Genomic DNA, 20263 nt, shown 5'->3' with positions numbered 1-20263 from the left:
ATGCTCTAGGGTTCTCATTCTCCCTCATTAAACCTCAAGAGGTTGAGAGAGAGACAGACAGAGACAGAGACAAACATACTGAGACTAAGACCTTTAAGACTTTCAGTACAAACTCAGAGTCAAAAGAGGCAGGAGGGCAACGCAGGGTCTTGGGCAGGTTCTTGAGAGAAGAACCTTCCTGCCCTGGGAAGGATGAATAATAAATGAAACTCCCAAAGAGTGATGAACAAAGAGGGACTCAGTGAATCCCTCATGCTATGGATGTACTTGAACTACTGTCCAAAGAAACACACTTCTGTTTATGGGGAAGCTGAATAGTTTCTTTAAATTCTGAACCCATAGCTGCTACATGGACAAACTAAATAGAAAGTAAATAAGTAAGTATATTATTTAGATGCTAAGTATACTTGGTTGACAAGTAGAGCAGGATATCAGAGGTAATCTACCCTACTCGCAAAATACAAAATGTGACAAAGAGAAAATTAGGAATCCAGCCTTTGTACACATAGAGGTCTTGGTCTTGGTCTAAACAGTCACTTTTCCCAAGTATAGTGTTGTTTGCTTACCACAAAAAAGATGTCCACAGTTGGTCTCCACTGGGAAGGAGGCTTGGTGCAGGCAGATGGGACAGTACATGTCGGTGTAGAACTGCTGTCGAGCAGCAGCAGGTGCATCCTAATAAGAACACAGGTGCACACATTGGAATACAACACATGTAGTCCTCAACAGTATCTCATGTTAAATTATATTTGAGAACAGAGTCAACAGTGTGTAACCCTCATCACATTGTAAACGTGCAATAGTTTAAGGTTATAATTTTAAGAACATTATGAGGCTATATTGTTTTTATTTAAGCTGCATGGTCTCCACTTTCCTTCCTAAACACAATTTAAAGACAAAAACTTAGATTAACTCAAGAGTTCATCTTTTACTCTACTGGAATACATAAATTATTCTGAGTAACACAAGGCTGAGCTAGTGCATAACCTAACAATAATAAATATTGAGGTCGGGTGCAGTGACTCATGCCTGTATTCCCAGCACTTTGGGAGGTCGAGGCAGGTGGATCACTTGAGCCCAGGAGTTCCAGATGAGCCTGGGCAACATGGCAAACCCTGTCTCTATAAAAAATAGAAAAATTAGCCAAGAGTGGTGGTGGCATGCACCTGTAGTCCCAGCTACTTGGGAGACTGAGGTGGGAGGTCACCTGAGCCTGGGAGGTTGAAGCTGCAGTGAGCCGTGACTGCACCACTGCACTCCAGCCTAGGTTACAGAGCAAGACCCTGTCTCAAAAAGAAAACAATATCAAATGTCAAACTGTTTTCTAAGTCTTCACTTTTTTCATTTTCAACGTCTTTTTCATTTTAAAAGTGTTGCATGTATGCAAGAAACATCCAGATATCAATGACCTCACTAGGATGGATCATGAGGGCAAGGGATTTATCTGTAGGACTCATTGTACCTCAGGACTTAGAAAAGTGTCTACATGGCTGGGCACGGAGGCTTACACCTGTAATCCCAGCACTTTGGGTGGCTGAGGTGGGTGGATCACTTGAGGTCAAGAGTTTGAGACCAGCCTGGCCAACATGGTGAAACCCTGTCTCTACCACAAAATACAAAAATTAGCTGGGCATGGTGGCGTGCACCTGTAGTCCCAGCTACTTGGGAGGGTGAGGTGGGAGAATCACTTGAACTCAAGAGGTGGAGGCTGCAGTGAGCCAAGATCACACTGGTACACTCCAGCCTGGGCAACAGAGACCCTGTCTCAAAAAAAAAGAAGTGTCTACATAACGTATATCTTATGTTATTGTATTGTAAAAATACTTATTTATCAAAATTTGTTTTGATGGAACCCAGCAGATAAAGTTGCCAGCATGAAAAATATCTAATTACAGAAAAAGTATCAAATTTACTAAATAGGAACTGTTCTTAAGTGAATCAGATTTTTGCCACTCAATATTAATAAACAAATTTAATAAATGTAAATAATAATAAACATAACTAAAAGGTCATAATTCCAAAATAGCCCTAAATCACCAGAATATTCTGTGATCCAAGGCTACACCTTGATGTTATAGTCACTTATGTCAGTTTTAATGCTACAAAAAGTGTACAGCACTTTATGTTCCCTTCTCCACCTTTTCTTTTCTTTTTGAGGCAGAGTCTCACTCTGTCACCCAGGCTGGAATGCAGTGGTACAATCGCAGCTCACTGAAACCTCTGCCTCCCGGGTTCAAGTGATTCTCCTGCCTCTGGAGTAGCTGGGATTACAAGTGGCCACTACCAAGCCCAGCTAAATTTGTATTTTTAGTAGAGACAGGGTTTCGCCATGTTGACCAGGCTGGTCTTGAACTCCTGACCTCAGGTGATCTGCCTGCCTCAGCCTCCCAAAGTGCTGGGATTACAGGCGTGAGCCACTGCACCCAGCCTTCTCCTTATTAATTTTTTTAATTTATTTATTATTATTATACTTTAAGTTGTAGGGTACATGTGCATAACGTGCAGGTTTGTTACATATGTATACTTGTGCCTTGTTGGTGTGCTGCACCCATCAACTCGTCATTTACATCAGGTATAACTCCCAACTCCTTATTAATTTTTAAAGAAACTGACAAAAATCAATTAACAGAGATGTCCAATAGAACTTTCTGCAGTAATTGAAATCTTTATCAGTGCTGTCCAATACAGTAGCCACGAGCCACATGTGGCCATTGTGTACTTGAAATGTGGCCAGTGTGACGAGAAGACTTAATTTCAGATTCTATTTAACTCACTTGAATAGCCACAGGTAGCTGGTGGCTGTCATACTAGACAGCAAAGAATAGACTACATCGCCACCCTTATTTTCACTCTGAGAGCTGTGTGCCGGGCCTCAGGAAGAGGTGAGGCAGATGAGTGGACACTGCTGCAAGGAGACCTGGAAGATTCACTTCAATCTGGGGCCCCTCCATAGCTGAACCCAGTCATGAAATCGCTAGTGTCAGTGTTAGCAAATCTTAGCAGTCTCATATGTTAATGAGAATAATTATAATTGCCTTACTTATGTCTAAAGATTAAATACGATTGTTGTTTGGGAAATCACTTTGTAAATTATAAAACCTATCTCAACATGAATTATGGGTAACAATTGTTATGGAACAGAGTATTACTAATAGGCTTAAAGTATTGCTTTTTTTTTAGACGGAGTCTCGCTCTCTGTCACCAGGCTGGAGTGCAGTGGCGCAATCTCAGCTCACTGCACCCTCCCCCTCCGGGGTTCAAGTGATTCTCCTGCCTCAGTTTCCCAAGTAGCTGGGACAACAGGTGTGCACCAGCACGCCCAGCTAATTTTTGTATTTTTAGTGCAGATGGGGTTTCACCGTGTTGGCCAGGAGAGTCTTGATCTCCTGACCTCGTGATCCGCCCACCTCAGCCTCCCAAAGTGCTGGGATTACAGGCATGAGCCACTGTGCCTGGCCCTGCTTAAGTTATTCTTGTATCAATGAATATAAGTTCCATGAGGGTAGGAATTTTTGTCTGTTTAATTCACGATTGAATTCCCAATGCCTAGAAAATGTATGGCATGTGGTAGATGTTCAAAAAATATTTGGTGAATGGATAAATTATAAAACCCTTATTGGGGCCAGGCGTGCTGGCTCACACTTATAATCCCAGCACTTTGGTTTTAGTGGAGCAAGCACAGCTCACTGCAGCCTCAACCTCCCAGGATCATGAGATCCTCCCACCTCAGCCTCCTGAGTAGCTGGGACTATAGCTGTGCACCACCATACCCAGCTAGCTTTTGTATTTTTAGTAGAGACGGGGTTTTGCCATGCTGCCCAAACTGGTCTGGAACTCCTAAGCTCAAGTGATTCTCCCGCCTCGACCTCCCAAAGTGCTGGGATTACAGGTGTGAGCCACCATGCCCAGACTGTAATCCTAGCACTCTGGGAGGCCGAGGTGAGAGGAGTGCTTGAGCTCAAAAGTTAGACAGCAGCCAGGGCAACATAGTGAGACCCTGTCTCTTTTTAATTAAAAAAACGAAACCCTTATTGGAAGTGAAGTTTGATCAGTAGGAAAGGAATTTTTAATTTTGTTTCTTGATGTTAGATATCTCGGCATGAAGGTGTACAATATCCTATTTATTCCAGGCTTCATAAAGTATATCTCCAATTCTTACAGATTCCATCTGGTAAAAAGCAAAGAACAAACAGGAAAGACATTAATTTTTTTCTTTGCCTAGCTAGTTTTATTGTTACAACTTTGGCAACTGAAGAAAAAAGGAGAAAAAAACCAAAACAGCCACCTCTTCTAGTTATTTCTTTGTAGATGTTAGGGAATATATGTCAGAAAAAAAGGGTTTTTCCACTACATTTCATTAAGGTCAATTAGACAGCAATTATTTCTACACTAATAAACAATAGGAAAACTGCTATATTTTAAAGCAAATTAATAATAAACAAACATGAAGACATCTGAATAGATTAAGGCTAGGCAATTTGCCCATTCTGCAAATATACAATCTATAAAATAATATAAGGTAATTTGAAGCCGGAAAGAAGCCCATGTTTCCTAAAAGTAATTTACTAATGTTCTATCACAATTTCACATGCAAAGGGAGCTATCACATCTACTCCTCAAATAAATATATATACAATACCTGTTCTGTTTGAAGCTGTTCTCGAAGTACCCTTACTAGCTCCTGGTTTTCTGGGTGAATGTTTTGATGTACATTTCTGTTGAATAGAATATAATAAATTTTGAATAGAAAATATTATCAGATGAATCCATTTTATTCATGGGTCTACTTTCTGACTTATAACTACTGGTAATTAATGTAATTGATGGCATACAAGCACTTCACTTCCGGGACTGTACGTTTCAGGCTGTCCTGTGGTGAGTTCTTCTGAGATCACTGATTATTAGCCAATTTCAGGTTTAAGTGGCAAATGGTAAAATCCAGAGGCCTAGTACCTTGGAAATCTATTGTAAATGGAAGCTTACAAATAATGTAAAGAACATTTGTTTCTTTGGTGAAATTTCTTCAAAATAAGCAGTTATCTAATTTTACCTACTATTATGCATTTGAATGCTTTTCCACATCTAATTAGATCCTTCTCCTAATTTTCAGGTATTAGGGGAGGGGAACAGAGCAGAAACTAAAATTATTTAATGTAGAAAAGCCAAAACTTGGCCAGGTGTGGTGACTCACGCCTGTAATCCCAGCACTTTTGGAGGCCGATCACCTGAGGTGGATCACCTGAGGTTAGGAGTTTGAGACCAGCCTGGCCAACATGGTGAAACCCTGCCTTTACTAAAAATACAAAAATTAGCCAGGCTTGGTGGTGGGTGCCTATAATCTCAGCTACTCAGGAAGCTGAGGCAGGAGAATTGCTGGAACTCAGGACGCAGAGGTTGCAGTGAGCTGAGATCGCGCCATTGCACTCCAGCCTGGGCTGACAATGGCAAGACTCTGTCTCAAAAAAAAAAAAAAAAAAAAAGGCAGAAAAGCCAAAACTTAACATGTCACTAATATCTTGACATTAACAATTAAAATGGTGAATCAAAGGCAAGCGGTTAGTGGCTAACATAAATGGATGGGATAAAACATCCCATATTGAAAGTCAGATGTTGGCTGGGCGCGGTGGCTCATGCCTGTAATCCCAGCACTTTGGGAGGCCGAGGTGGGTGGATCACCTGAGGTCAGGGTTCGAGACCAGCCTGACCAACATGGAGAAACCCTGTCTCTATTAAAAATACAAAATTAGCCGGGCTTGGTGGCAAATGCCTGTAATCCCAGCTACTCGGGAGGCTGAGGCAGGAGAATCGCTTGAACCCGGGAGGTGGAGGTTGTGGTAAGCCAAGATTGTGCCATTGCACTCCAGCCTGGGCAACAAGAGCAAAAAACTGTCTTAAAAAAAAAAAAGAAAAAAAAGAAAGAAAGATGTGTTGGTCAGGCTGGTAAGTAGGGTGAGGGCAAAGTGTTACATGTTATCACAGCTTAATTTCATTTGGCTATTAATGTATCTTCTAAACATAAATGTCTTAAACAAGAATATTTTAAGTCTACACAGTCCCAAGGTTACTCCACAGAAGAGCCTTTACTCTCTGGGTAAGCCAATATCCAACAGAGATAAGAACTCTCATATTCGAATGTGATAGGGAGAAGTATAGAAATCTATCCTATGATTATTCAATTGTTAGCAAAAAACTGCAAATTTTAGAAAAAGAAATCAACTACATATAACTGTTAGTTCACAGAAGACATAAAAGCAATTTAAAGTCAAATATCTAAACAATGAAACAATTTGAACTCTGTTTAAACCTGTTAAATCTTATTTTGTTGTTGCTGAGACGGAGTCTCACTCTGTCACCCAGACTGGAGTGTGGTGGCGCAATCTCAACTCACTGCAACCTCCACCTCCCAGGTTCAAGCGATTCTCCTGCCTCAGCCTCCTGAGTAGCTGGGATTACAGGCATGTGCCGCCACACCTGGCTAATTTCTGTATTTTTAGTAGAGATGGGGTTTCACCATGTTGGCCAGGCTGGTCTCGATCCTGACTTCAGGTGATCTGCCTGCCACGGCCTCTCTAAGTGTGGGGATTACAGGCATGAGCCACCGTGCCCGGCCTAAACCTGTTAAAGCTTGATGCATTCTTCATTTTAAAATAAGGCACATTCTTATGATTGAACAGATGATCTGTGAAAGAAAGCACTCACTATATGAAAGCACCCTGTCAAGGAGCAATCTAACTAGCAGAGGAACCATCTCATTTAAATACCAGTGAATACCTAGCTAAATGGCATTTCTCCATTCTTTGAGAGTAGAAAACCATTCCCTTTTCATTGGAAAAAAAATCGTGATGACGTTTCAGAGTACAGACATGAATCACGTGACTGGAAAGCCTCTCCTCTGGCTTCTTTCTATAAGAAAGATGTAAGAATTCTTAAATCTGGTCGTAGAATATTTTAAAAAATATATCCTATTTAAATGTATTTTTAAAATATATAATATTCTATTTATTTAATTATATGTTAAAATATATATAAATTAAAAATATATTTAAATAGAATATATTTTTTAAAATATTCTACCACCAGATTTAGGAATTCCTACATCTTGTTGTGAAGCCAAACAAGAACAAATAGCCCAAGCTGCTAAATACTGCCTGTAACTCCCATGATGATGGTATTTGGAGACAAAACCTTTGGGAGGTAATTAGGTCATGAGGGTGGTGCCTTTGTGATAGGATTACTGCCCTTACAAAAAGATACATGAGATAACCTGCTCCCTGCTCTACTCTCTTCCGTATAAAGACACAGCAAGAAAACCACCATCCACAACCCATGAAGCCGAGTCTCGCCAGACACCAGATCTGACAACACCTTGATCTTAGACCTCCCAGGCTCTCAAACTGTGAGAAATAAATGTTTGTTGTTTAAGCCACCCAGTCTATGGTTATTTGTTTTTTTTTGGGGGGGGGGTTGTTTTGTGTGTGTGTGTGTGTGTGTTTGTTTTGTTTTGAGACGGAGTCTTGCTCTGTTGCCCAGGCTGGAGTGCCGTGGCACAATCTCAGCTCAATGCAACCTCTGCCTCCTGGGTTCAAGCAATTCCCCTGCCTCAGCCTCCCAAGTAGCTGGGACTATAGCTGCACGCCATCATGCCCTGCTAATTTTTTTATTTTTACTAGAGACGGGGTTTCACTTTGTTAGCCAGGATGGTCTCAATCTCCTGACCTTATGATCTGCCTGCCTTGAATTCCCAAAGTGCTGGGATTACAGGCGTGAGCCACCATGCCCAGCCTTGTTTTTTGTTTTGTTTTGTTTTTTTTAAGACTGAGTCTTGCTCTGTCGCCCAGGCTGGAGTGCAGTGGCGCCATCTCGGCTCACTGCAAACTCCGCTTCCCAGGTTCACGTCATTCTCCTGCCTCACCCTCCCGAGTAGCCCAGCTAATTTTTTGTGTTTCTAGTAGAGATGAGGTTTCACTGTGTTAGCAAGGATGCTCTCGATCTCCTGACCTCATGATCCGCCTGCCTCGGCCTCCCAAAGTGCTGGGATTAGAGGTGTGAGCCACCGCGCCTGGCCACAAATTTGTTTTTGAGACAGATCTTGCTCTGTTGCCAGGCTGGAGTGCAGTGGCACAATCTTGGCTCCCTGCAATTTCCACCTGCCGGGTTCAAGTGATCTCCAGCTAATTTGTATATTTTTAGTAGAGGCGGGGTTTCACCATGTTGGCCAGGCTGGTCTTGAACTCCTCACCTCAAGTGATCTGCCTGCCTCGGGCTCCCAAAGTGCTAGGATTACAGGTGTGAGCCACCGCACCCAGCCTATGGTTATTTGTTATAACAAGCCAAACTGATTTAGACAATGGTCAAATACTTTTTGACAAGGGTGCCAAGGGTGCCGAGACCATTCAATAGAGAAAGTATCCTCTTTCAACAAATAAGTGCCAGAAAACTGAATATCCATATTAAAAATATAAAAACTCAAAATGCATCAAAGGGCTAAACTTAAGAGTTAAAACTATACAGATGATAGGAAAAAGCAAGAAAATATTCATGCCACTGGATTTTGGCAATGATTCCTTATATATAAGACAAAAGCACAGGCCAAAAAAAGGAAAAAAACACAAAGATGACTTCTCAAAATTAGAAACTATGTATATCAAAGGGCACTTAAGAGAGTAAGAAGAATATCCACAGAAAGGGACAAAATATTGGCAAATCATATACAGGAAATCCTGATTTTGTTTCCCTTTATTGCACTTAGCAGATATTGTGTTTTTTACAAACTGAAGGTTGTGACAACCTTGTGTTGAGCAAGACTATTGGCACCATTTTTCCAACAGCATGCACTTGCTTCATGTTTCTGTGTCACATTTTGGTTATACTTGCAATCAATCAATCAATCAATCAACATTGTGTATGCTCTGACTGCTCTATTGACAAGCCATTCCTCAGTCTCTCTCTCTCTCCTCAGACCTTCCTATTCCCTGAGGCATTGACAATATTAAAATTAGGTCAACTAATAACTCTACAGTGGCCTCTAGGTGTCCAAGTGAAAGGAAGACTTGCATGTCTCTCATTTCACATAAAACCCAGAAATGATTAAGTTTTGTGAAAAAGACATGTCGAAAGTCGAGCTAGGGCAAAAGTTGTGCTAGCTGGCCAAGTTGTGAATTAAAAGGAAAAATTCCTGAGGGACATTAAAAGTATTAGTCAAGTGAACACATAAATGATAAAAAAGCAAAACAGCTTTATTGCTGACATGGAGAAAGTTTGAGTACTCCGGATAGAAGATCAAACCAGCCACAACATTTCCTTAAGCCAAAGCCTAATCTAGACCAAGTCCCTCCCTCCTTCAATTCTGTGAAGCTGAGGGAGGAGAGGAAGCTACAGAAGAAAAGTTGAAAGCTAGCAGAGGTTGGTTCATGACATTTAAGGAAAGACGAAGCCCAAACTTTTATTTTAGGAATAGCAAGTGCTGATGCAGAAGCTGCAGCAAGTTATCCAGATATAGCTAAGATCATTGACGAAGGCTGGCTATGCTCAATAACAAAAAAAATTTTTTTTTTTTTGAGACAGATCTCTCACTCTGTCGCCCAGGCTGGAGTGCAGTGGCGTGATCTCGGCTCACTGCAAGCTCTGCCTCCCGGGTTCATGCCATCCTCCTGCCTCAGCTTCCCAAGTAACTGGGACTACAGGCACCCGCACCATACCTGACTAATTTTTTTGTATTTTTTAGTAGAGACGTGGTTTCACTGTGTTAGCCAGGATGGTCTCGATCTTCTGACCTTGTGATCCGCCTGCCTCGGCCTCCCAAACTGCTGGCATTACAGGCGTGAGCCACCGCACCTAGCCAATAACTTTTTTTTTTCTTTTGAGACGGAGTCTCGCTCTGTCTGTCGCCCAGGCTGGAGTGCAGTGGCCAGATCTCAGCTCACTGCAAGCTCTGCCTCCCGTGTTTACGCCATTCTCCTGCCTCAGCCTCCCGAGTAGCTGGGACTACAGGCGCCTGCCACCTCGCCTGGCTAGTTTTTTGTATTTTTTAGTAGAGATGAGGTTTCACCAGGTTAGCCAGGATGGTCTCGATTTCCTGACCTCATGATCCGCCCATCTCGGGCCTCCCAAAGTGCTGGGATTACAGGCTTGAGCCACTGCGCCCAGCTTTTCTTTTTTTTTTTTTTTTTTTTGAGACACAGTCTCACCCTGTTGCCCAGGCTGGGAGTACAGTGGTACACTCTTGGCTTGGCGGAACCTCTGTCTCCCAGGTTCAAGCAATTATCGTGCCTCAGTCTCCCAAGTAGCTGGGATTACAGGTGTGTGCTATCATGCCTGGCTAATGTTTGTATTTTTAGTAGAGACAGGGTTTCGCCCTGTGCTGACCAGTGTTGGCCAGGTTGGTCTCAAACTCCCGGCCTCAAGTGATCTGCCTGCTTCGCCCTCCCAAAGTGCTGGAATTACAGGCGTGAGCCACCATGCCCCGCCAAGAACATTCTTAATTCATGGGAGGAGATCAAAATACCAACATTTACAGCAGTTTGGAAGAAGTTGACTTCAGCCCTCATGGATGACTTTGAGAGTTTCAAGACTTCAGAGGAAGAAGTCACTGCAGATATGGTGGAAACAGCAAGGAAACTAGAATTAGAAGTGGAGCCTAAAGATGTGACCAAACTGCTGCATCATGACCATATTTGATCAGATGAGGAGTTGCTTCCTATGGATGAGCAAAAGAAGTGGTTTCTCAAGATGGAATCTAATCCTGGTAATGACGTTGTAAGCATTGTTGAGATGACAACAAAGGATTTAAAATATTACATAAACAAAGTAGATACAGCAGAGCCAGGCAGGGTTTGAGAGGATTGACTCCAGTTTTGAAAAGAAAGTCTGTGGATAATATGCAATCAAAGTGCATCCCATGCTACATACAGAGGAATCTTTTGTGAAAGGAAAAGTCAGTCAATGTGGCAACTTTATTTGTTGTCTCATTTTAAGAAACTGCCAGCCAGGCGCAGTGGCTCATGCCTGTAATCCCAGCACTTTGGGGGGCCGAGGCGGGCGGATCACAAGATCAGGAGTTCAAGACAAGCCTGACCAACATGGTGAAACCCCGTCTCTATTAAAAATACAAAAATTAGCCGGGCATGGTGGTGCACGCCTTTAATCCCAGCTACTCAGGAGGCTGAGGGAGGAGAATTGCGTGAACCCAGGAGGTGAAAGTTGCAGTGAGCTGAGATCATGCCACTGCACTCCAGCCTGGGCGACAGAACGATACTCTGTCTCAAAAAAAAATCACACTGCCACAGCCACCTCGACTGTCAGCAACCACCACCCTGATCAGTCAGCAGCCTTGACATGGAGTCAAGACCCTCCACCAGCAAAAACATTACGACTTGCTGAAGGTTCAGATAGATAACTGTTAGCATTTTTTAACCATAAAGTATTTTATAATTAAAGTATGTATATTGTTTATTAGACATAATGCTATTGTACACTTCAAAGACTATGATATAATGTGAACATAACTTTTATATGCACTAGGGAACCAAAAAATTCATATGACTCACTTTATTCGTTTTATTGTAGTGGTCTGAAACCAAACCTGAAATATCTATGGGGTATGACTGTATCTGATAATAATATCAGAATATATATAGAACTCATAACTCAAAAACAAAAAAGTAAACAACCCAATTCAAAAACGGGCAATGGTCTTCAATAGTCAATTCTCCACAGAAGACAGACAAACTGCCAGGTATGGTGGTGCACACCTGTAGTCCCAGTTACTCGGGAGGCTGAGGCAGGAGAATTGTTTGAGCCTAGGAGTTCTAAGCTGTAATGCAATATGCCACTTGGGTGTCCCCACTAACTTTGGCATCAATATGATGACGTCCCAGGAGCAGGGCACCATCAGGTTGCCTAAGGAGGAGTGAACTGGCCCAGGATGAAAACAGAGCAGGTCAAAACTCTGGTGTTGCTATTTACAGGAGCAAAGACATGGAATCAACCTAGATGCCCATCAATAGTGGACTAGATAAAGAAAATGTGCTATATATACACAATAGAATACTATGCACCCATAAAAAGGAAAGAAATCATGTCCTTTGCAGCAACATGGATGCAGCTGCAGGTGATTTTCCTAAGTGAAGTAATATAGAAACAGAAAATCAAATACTAGGGCCAGGAGCGGTGGCTCATGCCTATAACCTCCGCACTTTGGGAGGCTAAGGTGGGCAGATCGCTTGAGCCCAGGAGTTTGAGACCAGCCTGGGCAACATGGTGAAACACCGTTTCTACAAAAACTACAAAAATTAGTTGGGCATGGTGATGCACACCTATGGTCCCAGCTTGGGAGGCTGAAGTGGGAGGATCACTTGAGCCTGGGAGTTTGAGGCTGCAGTGAGCCATAATCACGCCACTGTACTCTAGCCTGGGCAACAGAATGAGACCCTATCTCAAAAAGAAACCTCAAAAACCAGACAGATGAATGGCCACTAACCATGTGAAGTGATGCTGAACATAATTACTCAGTAGGGAAATACAAATCAAAACCACAATGAGTTACCACTTCATACCTATAAGGATAGTTATTATTTAAAACACACACACACACACACACATAGAGAATAACAGTGTTGGCAAGGACGTAGAGAAACTGCCATGGTGCCTTGCTGGTGGGAATATAAAGCAGGGCAGTTACTGTGGGAAACAGTCTGGAGGTTCCTTAAAATGTTAAACATAGAAATTACTTTATGACCCAGAAATTCCAGTTGAAAACATAGACTCAAACAGATACTTGTACACCAGAGTTCCTAACAGCATTATTCACAACAGCCAAAAGGTGGGAGTAACCCAAATGACCACTGACAAATGAATGGAGAAACTAAGTATGGTATGTACATACAATGAAAAATTTTAAATTTTAATATTTTTTAGAGACAAGGTCTTGCTCTGTTGTCCAGCCTAGTCTCCAACTCTTGGGCCCAAGCAATCCTCCTACCTCAGCCTCCCAAAGTGCTAGGATTATAGGTGTCAGCACCATACCCAATGAAATATTATTTATCAATAAAAAGGAAGGAAATTCTAATACGTGTTACAACATAAATGAACTTTGAAAACATTATGCTAAGTGAAACAACTTAAACACAAAAGCCCAAATACTGTATGATTCTACTTTATGAGGTGCATAAAATCAGCTCATTAATGGAGACACAAAGTAGAACACAGGTTACCCAGAGCTGAACCATGGTAGTTGTTACTTAGATGGGCATAAAGTTTCTGTTAGGGAAGATTAAACACCACATGGTCAGGCCAGGCACAGTGGCTCACACCTGTAATCCCAGAAATTTGGGAGGCTGAGGTGGGTGGATTGCTTGAGCCCAGGAGTTCAAGACCAGTCTGAGCAATATGGCAAAACCTTGTCTCTACCAAAAATACAAAAAAATAGCTGGCTATGGTGGTGTGCGCCTGTGGTCTCAGCTACTTGGGAGGCTGAGGTGAGAGGATCATTTGAGCCTGGGGGGCGAAGGTTGCAGTGAGACAAGATTGTGCCACTGCACTCCAGCCTGGGCGCCAGAGAGAGAACCTGTCTCAAGAAGAAAAAAAAAAGAAAGAAAAATAACATGTTCTGACTTATTAAGTGGGAGCTAAACATAAAGATGGAAATGATAGACATCAGGAACTTCAAAAGTGGGGAGACTGAAAGAGGGTGAGGGTTGAAATACTACCTATTGAGTACAGTGTTCACTATTTAGGTGATGGGTTCACTAGAAGCCCAAACTCACCATTACGCAGTATATCCATGTAAAAGACCTGCACACACACCCCCAAAATCTAAAATTTAAAAATAAAAAAATAAAATAAAGTTTGGGATGATGAGGAAGTTCTAGAAGTAGATGGTGATGATGGTTACACAACAATATGAGTGTACTTAACGCCACAGAATTACACACTTAAAAATGGTCTGAATTAGCCAGGCATGGTGATGTGTGCCTGTAGTCCCAGCTACTCAGGAGGCTGAGGCAGAAGAGTCGCTTGAACCCAGGAGGTGGAGGTTGCAGTGAGTCAAGATTGTGCCACTGCACTCCAGCCTGGGTGGAGACAGAGTGAGACTCTGTCTCAAAAAAAAAAAAAGAGACCTGTCTGAATTTTAAACTACACATGCCATCCCTTCCCCAACACATCATGATTACCTCAGTAATCACGATTACTTCACTGATTACCTCAAGACAATGTCCAAGTAATCGGGAGCACATTATGTAACTTGAAAAGATGTCACTGTAGGCTGAGTGAAAATCTCATCATTTATCTCCACTCACTGTCCCAGTGGCCCCAGTTCTGTCCATGAAACCATGCAGAATAAATTTAATTCTTTTTTTTTTTTTTTTGAGATGGAGTTTCGCTCTTGTCATCCAGGCTGGAATATAGTGGCGTGATCTTGGCTCACAGCAACCTCCGCCTCCCAGGTTCAAGAGATTCTCCTGACTCAGCCTCCGAGTAGCTGGGGTTATAGGCGCCCACCACCACACCCAGCTAATTTTTATATTATTAGTAGAGACGGAAGTTTCACAATGTTGGTCAGGCTGGTCTTGATCTCCTGACCTCCAGTGATCCATCCACCTCAGCCTCCCAAAGTGCTGGGATTACAGGCGTGAGCCACTGAGCCTGGCTCTAATTTTTTTTTTTTTTCTATTGCTGCTGCACAAATTAAAATTTTATTCTTTAACAAGACCAAGCCCTCATCACAAAGACAGTTTTACTGTCCAAGAGTCCCTTCCCTAAGCTAGACATCCCTCCTTCCTTCAAGCATTTTATGATTTGTTTCCTCAGCTTTCCCTATTTTGACAGTCTCCCCTGAATGTTTTCCAGTTTAAAATGCTAGTCCCAAACTGAACATAATGCAGATTTGACCTTTAGCTATTAATTTTATAAAAGTAGCCAATAAAGTTTTCAGCATCTACAATATACAATTGCCTTATTAAATGAATTTTTTTTTTTTTTTGAGATGGAGTTTTGCTTGTTGCCCAGGCTGGAGTGTAGTGGTGCGATCTCAGCTCACTGCAACCTCTGCCTCCCGGGTTCAAGCAATTCTCCTGCCTCAGCCTCCTGGGTAGCTGGGATTATAGGCACCCACCACCACACCTGGCTAATTATTGTATTTTGAGTAGAGAGGGGATTTCATCATGTTGGCCAGGCTGGTCTCGAACTCTTGACCTCAGGGGATCCACCTGCCTCAGCCTCCCAAAGTGCTGGGATTATAGGTATGAGCCACTGTGCCAGCAAAAATGGAAACTTTTTAGTTTGGGCTTCACATCATTCTAGTCTGGTGATGTGGAAAAAAAAACTTTTATTATGCAAATAATAAATATTCATAGTAGAGAAATCAGAAGATAATAGAAAAATATTTAAAATAAAATTAGTCTTGGCCAGGTGCGGTGGCTCATGCCTGTAATCCCAGCACTTTGGAAGGCCAAGGCAAGGCGGGTGGATCACAAGGTCAGGAGATTGAGACCATCCTGGCAAACATAGTGAAACCCCGTCTCTACTAAAAATACAAAAAAATTAGCTGGGCATGGTGGTGGGCGCCTATAGCCCCAGCTACTCGGGAGGCTGAGGCAGGAGAATGGCCTGAATCCAGGAGGCGGAGCTTGCAGTGAGCCGAGATTGCTCCACTGCACTCCATCCTGGTCTACAGAGCCAGACTCCGTCTCAAAATTTAAAAAAAAAAAAAAAGTCTTATAAATATAATTTTAAACATAATAGGTTACTTAAGGTTTTGTGATCTTTTTCTTTTTTTCTTTTTTTTTAAGATGGAGTTTTGGGCCGGGCGCGGTGGCTCACATCTGTAATCTCAGCACTTTGGGAGGCCGAGGCGGGCGGATCACGAGGTCAGGAGATTGAGACCCTCCTGGTTAACACGGTGAAACCCCGTTTGTACTGAAAATACAAAACATTATCTGGGCATGGTGGCAGGTGCCTGCAGTCCCAGCTACACGGGAGGCTGAGGCAGTAGAATGGCCTGAACCCAGGAAGCAGAACTGGCAGTGAGTTGAGATCGCGCCACTGCACTCCAGCCTGGGCAAAAGGGCGAGACTCCGTCTCAAAAAACAAAACAAAACAAAACAAAAAAAAAGATGGGAGTTTTGGTCTTGTCACTGCCCAGGCTGGAGTGCAGTGGTACGATCTGGGCTCACGGCAACCTCTGCCTCCTGGGTTCAAGCAGTTCTCCAGCCTCAGCCTCCCGAGTAGCTGGGACTACAGGCATATGATACCACACCTGACTAATTTTCATATTTTTAGTAGAGACAGAGTCACCATGTTGGCCAGGCTGGTCTTGAACTCCTGACCTCAGGTGATCCGCCTGCCTCAGCCTCCCAAAGTGCTGGAATTACAGTCACGAGCCACCGTGCCCCACCTCTCTTTTTAAAAATGCATATGTGTAACTGAAACTTTGCACTGTTTGACTAACATCTTTCCATCCCCTGACAGCCACCATTCTGCTCTCTGCTTCTGTGAATTCAAATGTTTCATATTTTACAGTTAAGTGAGACTGTGCAGTATTTGTCTTTCTGTGCCTTATTTCAGTGAACATCATGTCCTCCAGGTGCATCCATGTTGTTGAAAATGGCAGAATTTCCTTCCTTCTTAGGGACTGAAAAGCATTCCATTGTGTATACAGAGAGATCTATATACTCACATCACATTTTCTTCATTCATTCACTGGTGAACACCTAACTTGATTCCATATTTCAGCTATTGTAAATAATGCTGCAATGAACATGGGAGCACAGATATCTTTTCAACATACTGATGTAATTTCCTTTTGATATATACTACCCTAAAGTGTGATTGCTGGATCATATGGTAGTCCATTTTCAACTTTTTGAGGAACCTTCATACTGTTTTCCACAACAACTGTGCCATTTTATACTCCCCAAAAAAGTGCACCACAGTTCCCTTTGCTCCACACCCATGCCAATGCTTCTTTCATCTTTATTGTTTTCATCTTTTTGATAACGGCCATCCTAAAAGATATAAGGTTTTTCTCATTGTGGTTTTAATTTGCATTTCCCTGGTGATTAGTAATGTTGAGCATTTTTTCATAAACCTTTTGGCCATTTGTATGTCTTCTTTTGAAAAATGTCTATATAGGTCCTTAGCGTGTATTTTTATTTTTTTGTTTTGTTTTTTTCTGAGACAGGGTCTTATTCTGTTGCCCAGGCTGAAATGCAGTGGTGTGATCATAACTCACTGCAGACTTGACTTCCCAGGCTTAAGTGATCTTGCCATCTCAGCCTCCAAGTAGCTGAGACTACAAGGTGCACCACCACACCCGCCTAATTTTAAAATTTTTGGTAGGCTGGGCGTGGTGGCTCATGCCTGTAACCCCCTGACTTTGGGAGGCCGAGGTGGGTGGATCAACTGAGGTCAGGAGTTCGAGACCAACCTGGCTAACATGGTGAAACCCCATCTCTATTAAAATATAAAATTAGCTGGGTGCGGTGGCTGTAATCCCAGCTACTCGGGAGGCTGAGGCAGGAGAATCACTTGAACCTGGGAGGTGGAGGTTGCAGTGAGCCGAGATCCAGCCACTACACTCCAGCCTGAACAGGGTCTCACTCTGTCGCCCAGGCTGGTCTTCAACTCCTGGGCTCAAGTGATCCTCCCGAAGTGCTGGGATTACAGGCATGAGCCACTGTACCTGTCCAAATACCTTAACTTTGATGAAGTCTGGTTTGTCTACTTTTTCTTTTGTTGCTCATGCTTTTGTTATCATATCTAAGATCCTTTGCTAAATTTAGTCATAATGATTTACCCCTACATTTAGCTCTGATATTTAGATTGTTGAATTAATCTGGTGTGGTGTGGTCCAACTTTAATCTTTTGAATGTGGCTACCCAATTGTCCTAGCACTATTTGTTGAAACCTTTGCCCACTGAGTGGTCCTGGCACCCTTGTCAAAGGTCAGTTGACCATAGATATATGGCTTGACTATTTCTGAATCTTAATTCTGTTATACCAATGTTAGCTATCCCTCCCAACTGACAATTAGTGGCTCACACCTGTAATCCTAGCACTTTGGGAGGCTGAGGCAGGTGGATTGCCTGAGCCCAGGAGTTAGAGATGAGCCTGGGCAACATGGCAAAAACCCATCTGACCAAAACATAATGATAATAATAATACAAAAAAATTAGCTGCACATGCTGATGTGCACCTGTAGTCCCAGCTACTCAGGAGGCTGAGGTGGGAGGATCACCTGCACATGGGAAGTCCAGGCTGCAGCTAGGTGTGATACCACCACTGTTCTCCAGCCTGGGCTACAGAGTGAAACCTGGTTTCAAAAAAATAATAATAATAATAGAAAAGGCCCAAGGACAGAGCCCTGCAGCAATATACAATATTTTCTATTTGGTGTATATTAAAACATTAGTCATGAATCCTAAGAACAACCTGCTTGGTGGAGTTCACTTAACTCTGCTATCATCTAGTCATTATTTCCCCCATGATATGCACAGTGTATCACCAGTATCAATCACTCTGGATTATCACTCTATAAAATACCCTATTGTAATCAAGATAATGTTACCCTAAAAAGAGACTATCAATACAGAGGTAAAAAAGTAAATTAATCACCAATTTTTTAAGTTTTCACATTTTGTTTAATACTTCTTTCTATAATTTATACAGGAAATACACTTACTTGTAATTTTTAGAATCATTTTTCTATTTTATAATTTTAAAAATTTATTTTCTATAATTTATACAAAATTTAACCTATCTTCATGTATTAACTCTTAAATTTCTACTTTATTATCTAGTTTCCACATACTGGTAGACAGACAGCTGAGCCTTTTAAATATTGTTCTTGAGTCTATAATAGTCAATTTAAATTAATTTAATTTTTTTTTTTTTTTTTTTTTTGAGGCAGAGTTTCAGTTTGTTGCCCAGGCTGGAGTGCACTGGAGCGGTCTTGGCTCACTGCAACCTCTGCCTCCCGAGTTCAAGTGAGTCTCATGCCTCAGTCTCCCAAGTAGCTGGGATTATAGGCACCTGCCACCATGCCCAGCTAATTTTTGTATTTTTAGTAGAGACAAGAGTTTTACCATGTTGGCCAGGCTGGTCTCAAACACCTGACCTCAAGTGATCCGCCTGCCTCAGCCTCCCAAAGTGCTGGGATTACAGGCATGAGCCACCACATCCAGCCTAAATTAATTTTAGAATCAGGTGCAGTGGTACATACCTGTAGTCCCAGCAACCTGGGAAGCTGGGATGGGAGGACTCCCTGAGTCCAGGAGTTCAAGTCCAACTGGGGCAACGCGGCGAGACCCTGTCTCTAAAATAAATAAATAGGCTGGGCATAGTGGCTCATGACTGTAATCCCAGCACTTTGGGAGGCGGAGTCAGGTGGATCACTTGAGGTAGGGGTTTGAGACCAGTCTGGCCAACCTAGCGAAACCCTGTCTCTACAAAAAATATGAAAAAATTAGGGCCAGGTGCAGTGGCTCATGCCTGTAATCCCAGCACTTTGGGAGGGTGAGGCAGGTGGATCACCTCACGTTGGGAGTTCGAGACCAGCCTGATCAACATGGAGAAACCCCACGTCTACTGAAAATACAAAATTAGCCAGGCATGGCGGCGCATGCCCGTAATCCCAGCTACTCAGGAGGCTGAGGCAGGAGAATTGCTTGAACCCCAGAGGCAGAGGTTGCAATGAGCTGAGATAGTGCCATTGCACTCTAGCCTGGGCAACAAGAGCAAAACTCTCTCAAAAAAAAAAAAATTAGCCAGGTGTGGTAGTGTGTGCCTATAATCCCAGCTATTTGGGAGGCTGAGGCAAGAGAATTGCTTAAACTCAGGAGGTGGAGGTCGTAGTGAGCTGAGATAGTGCCACGCACTCCAGCCTGGGCAACATAGTGAGACTCTGTTTCAAAAAATAAATCAATAAATAAATAAGTTAAAAAATTAAATTAATTCTAACATTAGTTCCCTTTTTACTATACAAGTCTTTTTTTGCCTTAATTTTTCCATTTAAAACAAGGTATTTTGTACTTATTATCTGTATCACCTACAAGTTGACGGATTTAATTATGAAAATTAAAGTTTTTTTAATTGCCATATACCAATAGAAAATACTAATATTTTATTCAAAATGTGGATGATGAATTTAATTATTATCTGGTAAGACAGCTGATGACAGAAAATATATGTGTTAGATTCAAAGCCCTGTGGAAAATAACATACCTTAGTAAACATCTACAATCACTGAGCTCTGTTACTTGCTTTT

General features: G+C 42.3%; 1 protein-coding gene across 6 annotated transcripts in view; it reads right to left on the bottom strand.

Annotated features, from left to right (window-relative positions):
* Nucleotides 1-20263, bottom strand: part of RNF170 (ring finger protein 170) — a 44608-nt gene that overhangs the window by 14147 nt on the left and 10198 nt on the right. For 4 of the 6 annotated variants that reach the window (XM_050800437.1, XM_050800436.1, XM_050800438.1 and 1 more), the window contains 2 exons: nt 4640-4715; nt 567-675 (listed from right to left, as the gene is read on the bottom strand). In XM_050800437.1, coding sequence (XP_050656394.1) covers nt 567-675; nt 4640-4715 — 185 coding nt within the window. Of the gene's footprint in view, nt 1-566; nt 676-4639; nt 4716-19219; nt 19901-20263 lie in introns of all 6 variants that reach the window. The other 2 variants (XM_050800439.1, XM_050800440.1) reach the window with 2 other exon arrangements.

The sequence above is a fragment of the Macaca thibetana genome, chromosome 8 (assembly GCF_024542745.1).
Source record: "Macaca thibetana thibetana isolate TM-01 chromosome 8, ASM2454274v1, whole genome shotgun sequence".
Lineage (NCBI taxonomy): Eukaryota > Metazoa > Chordata > Mammalia > Primates > Cercopithecidae > Macaca > Macaca thibetana.
Note: the sequence above shows the minus strand (reverse complement) of the source record. Positions and strands in the feature narration are given on the sequence as shown.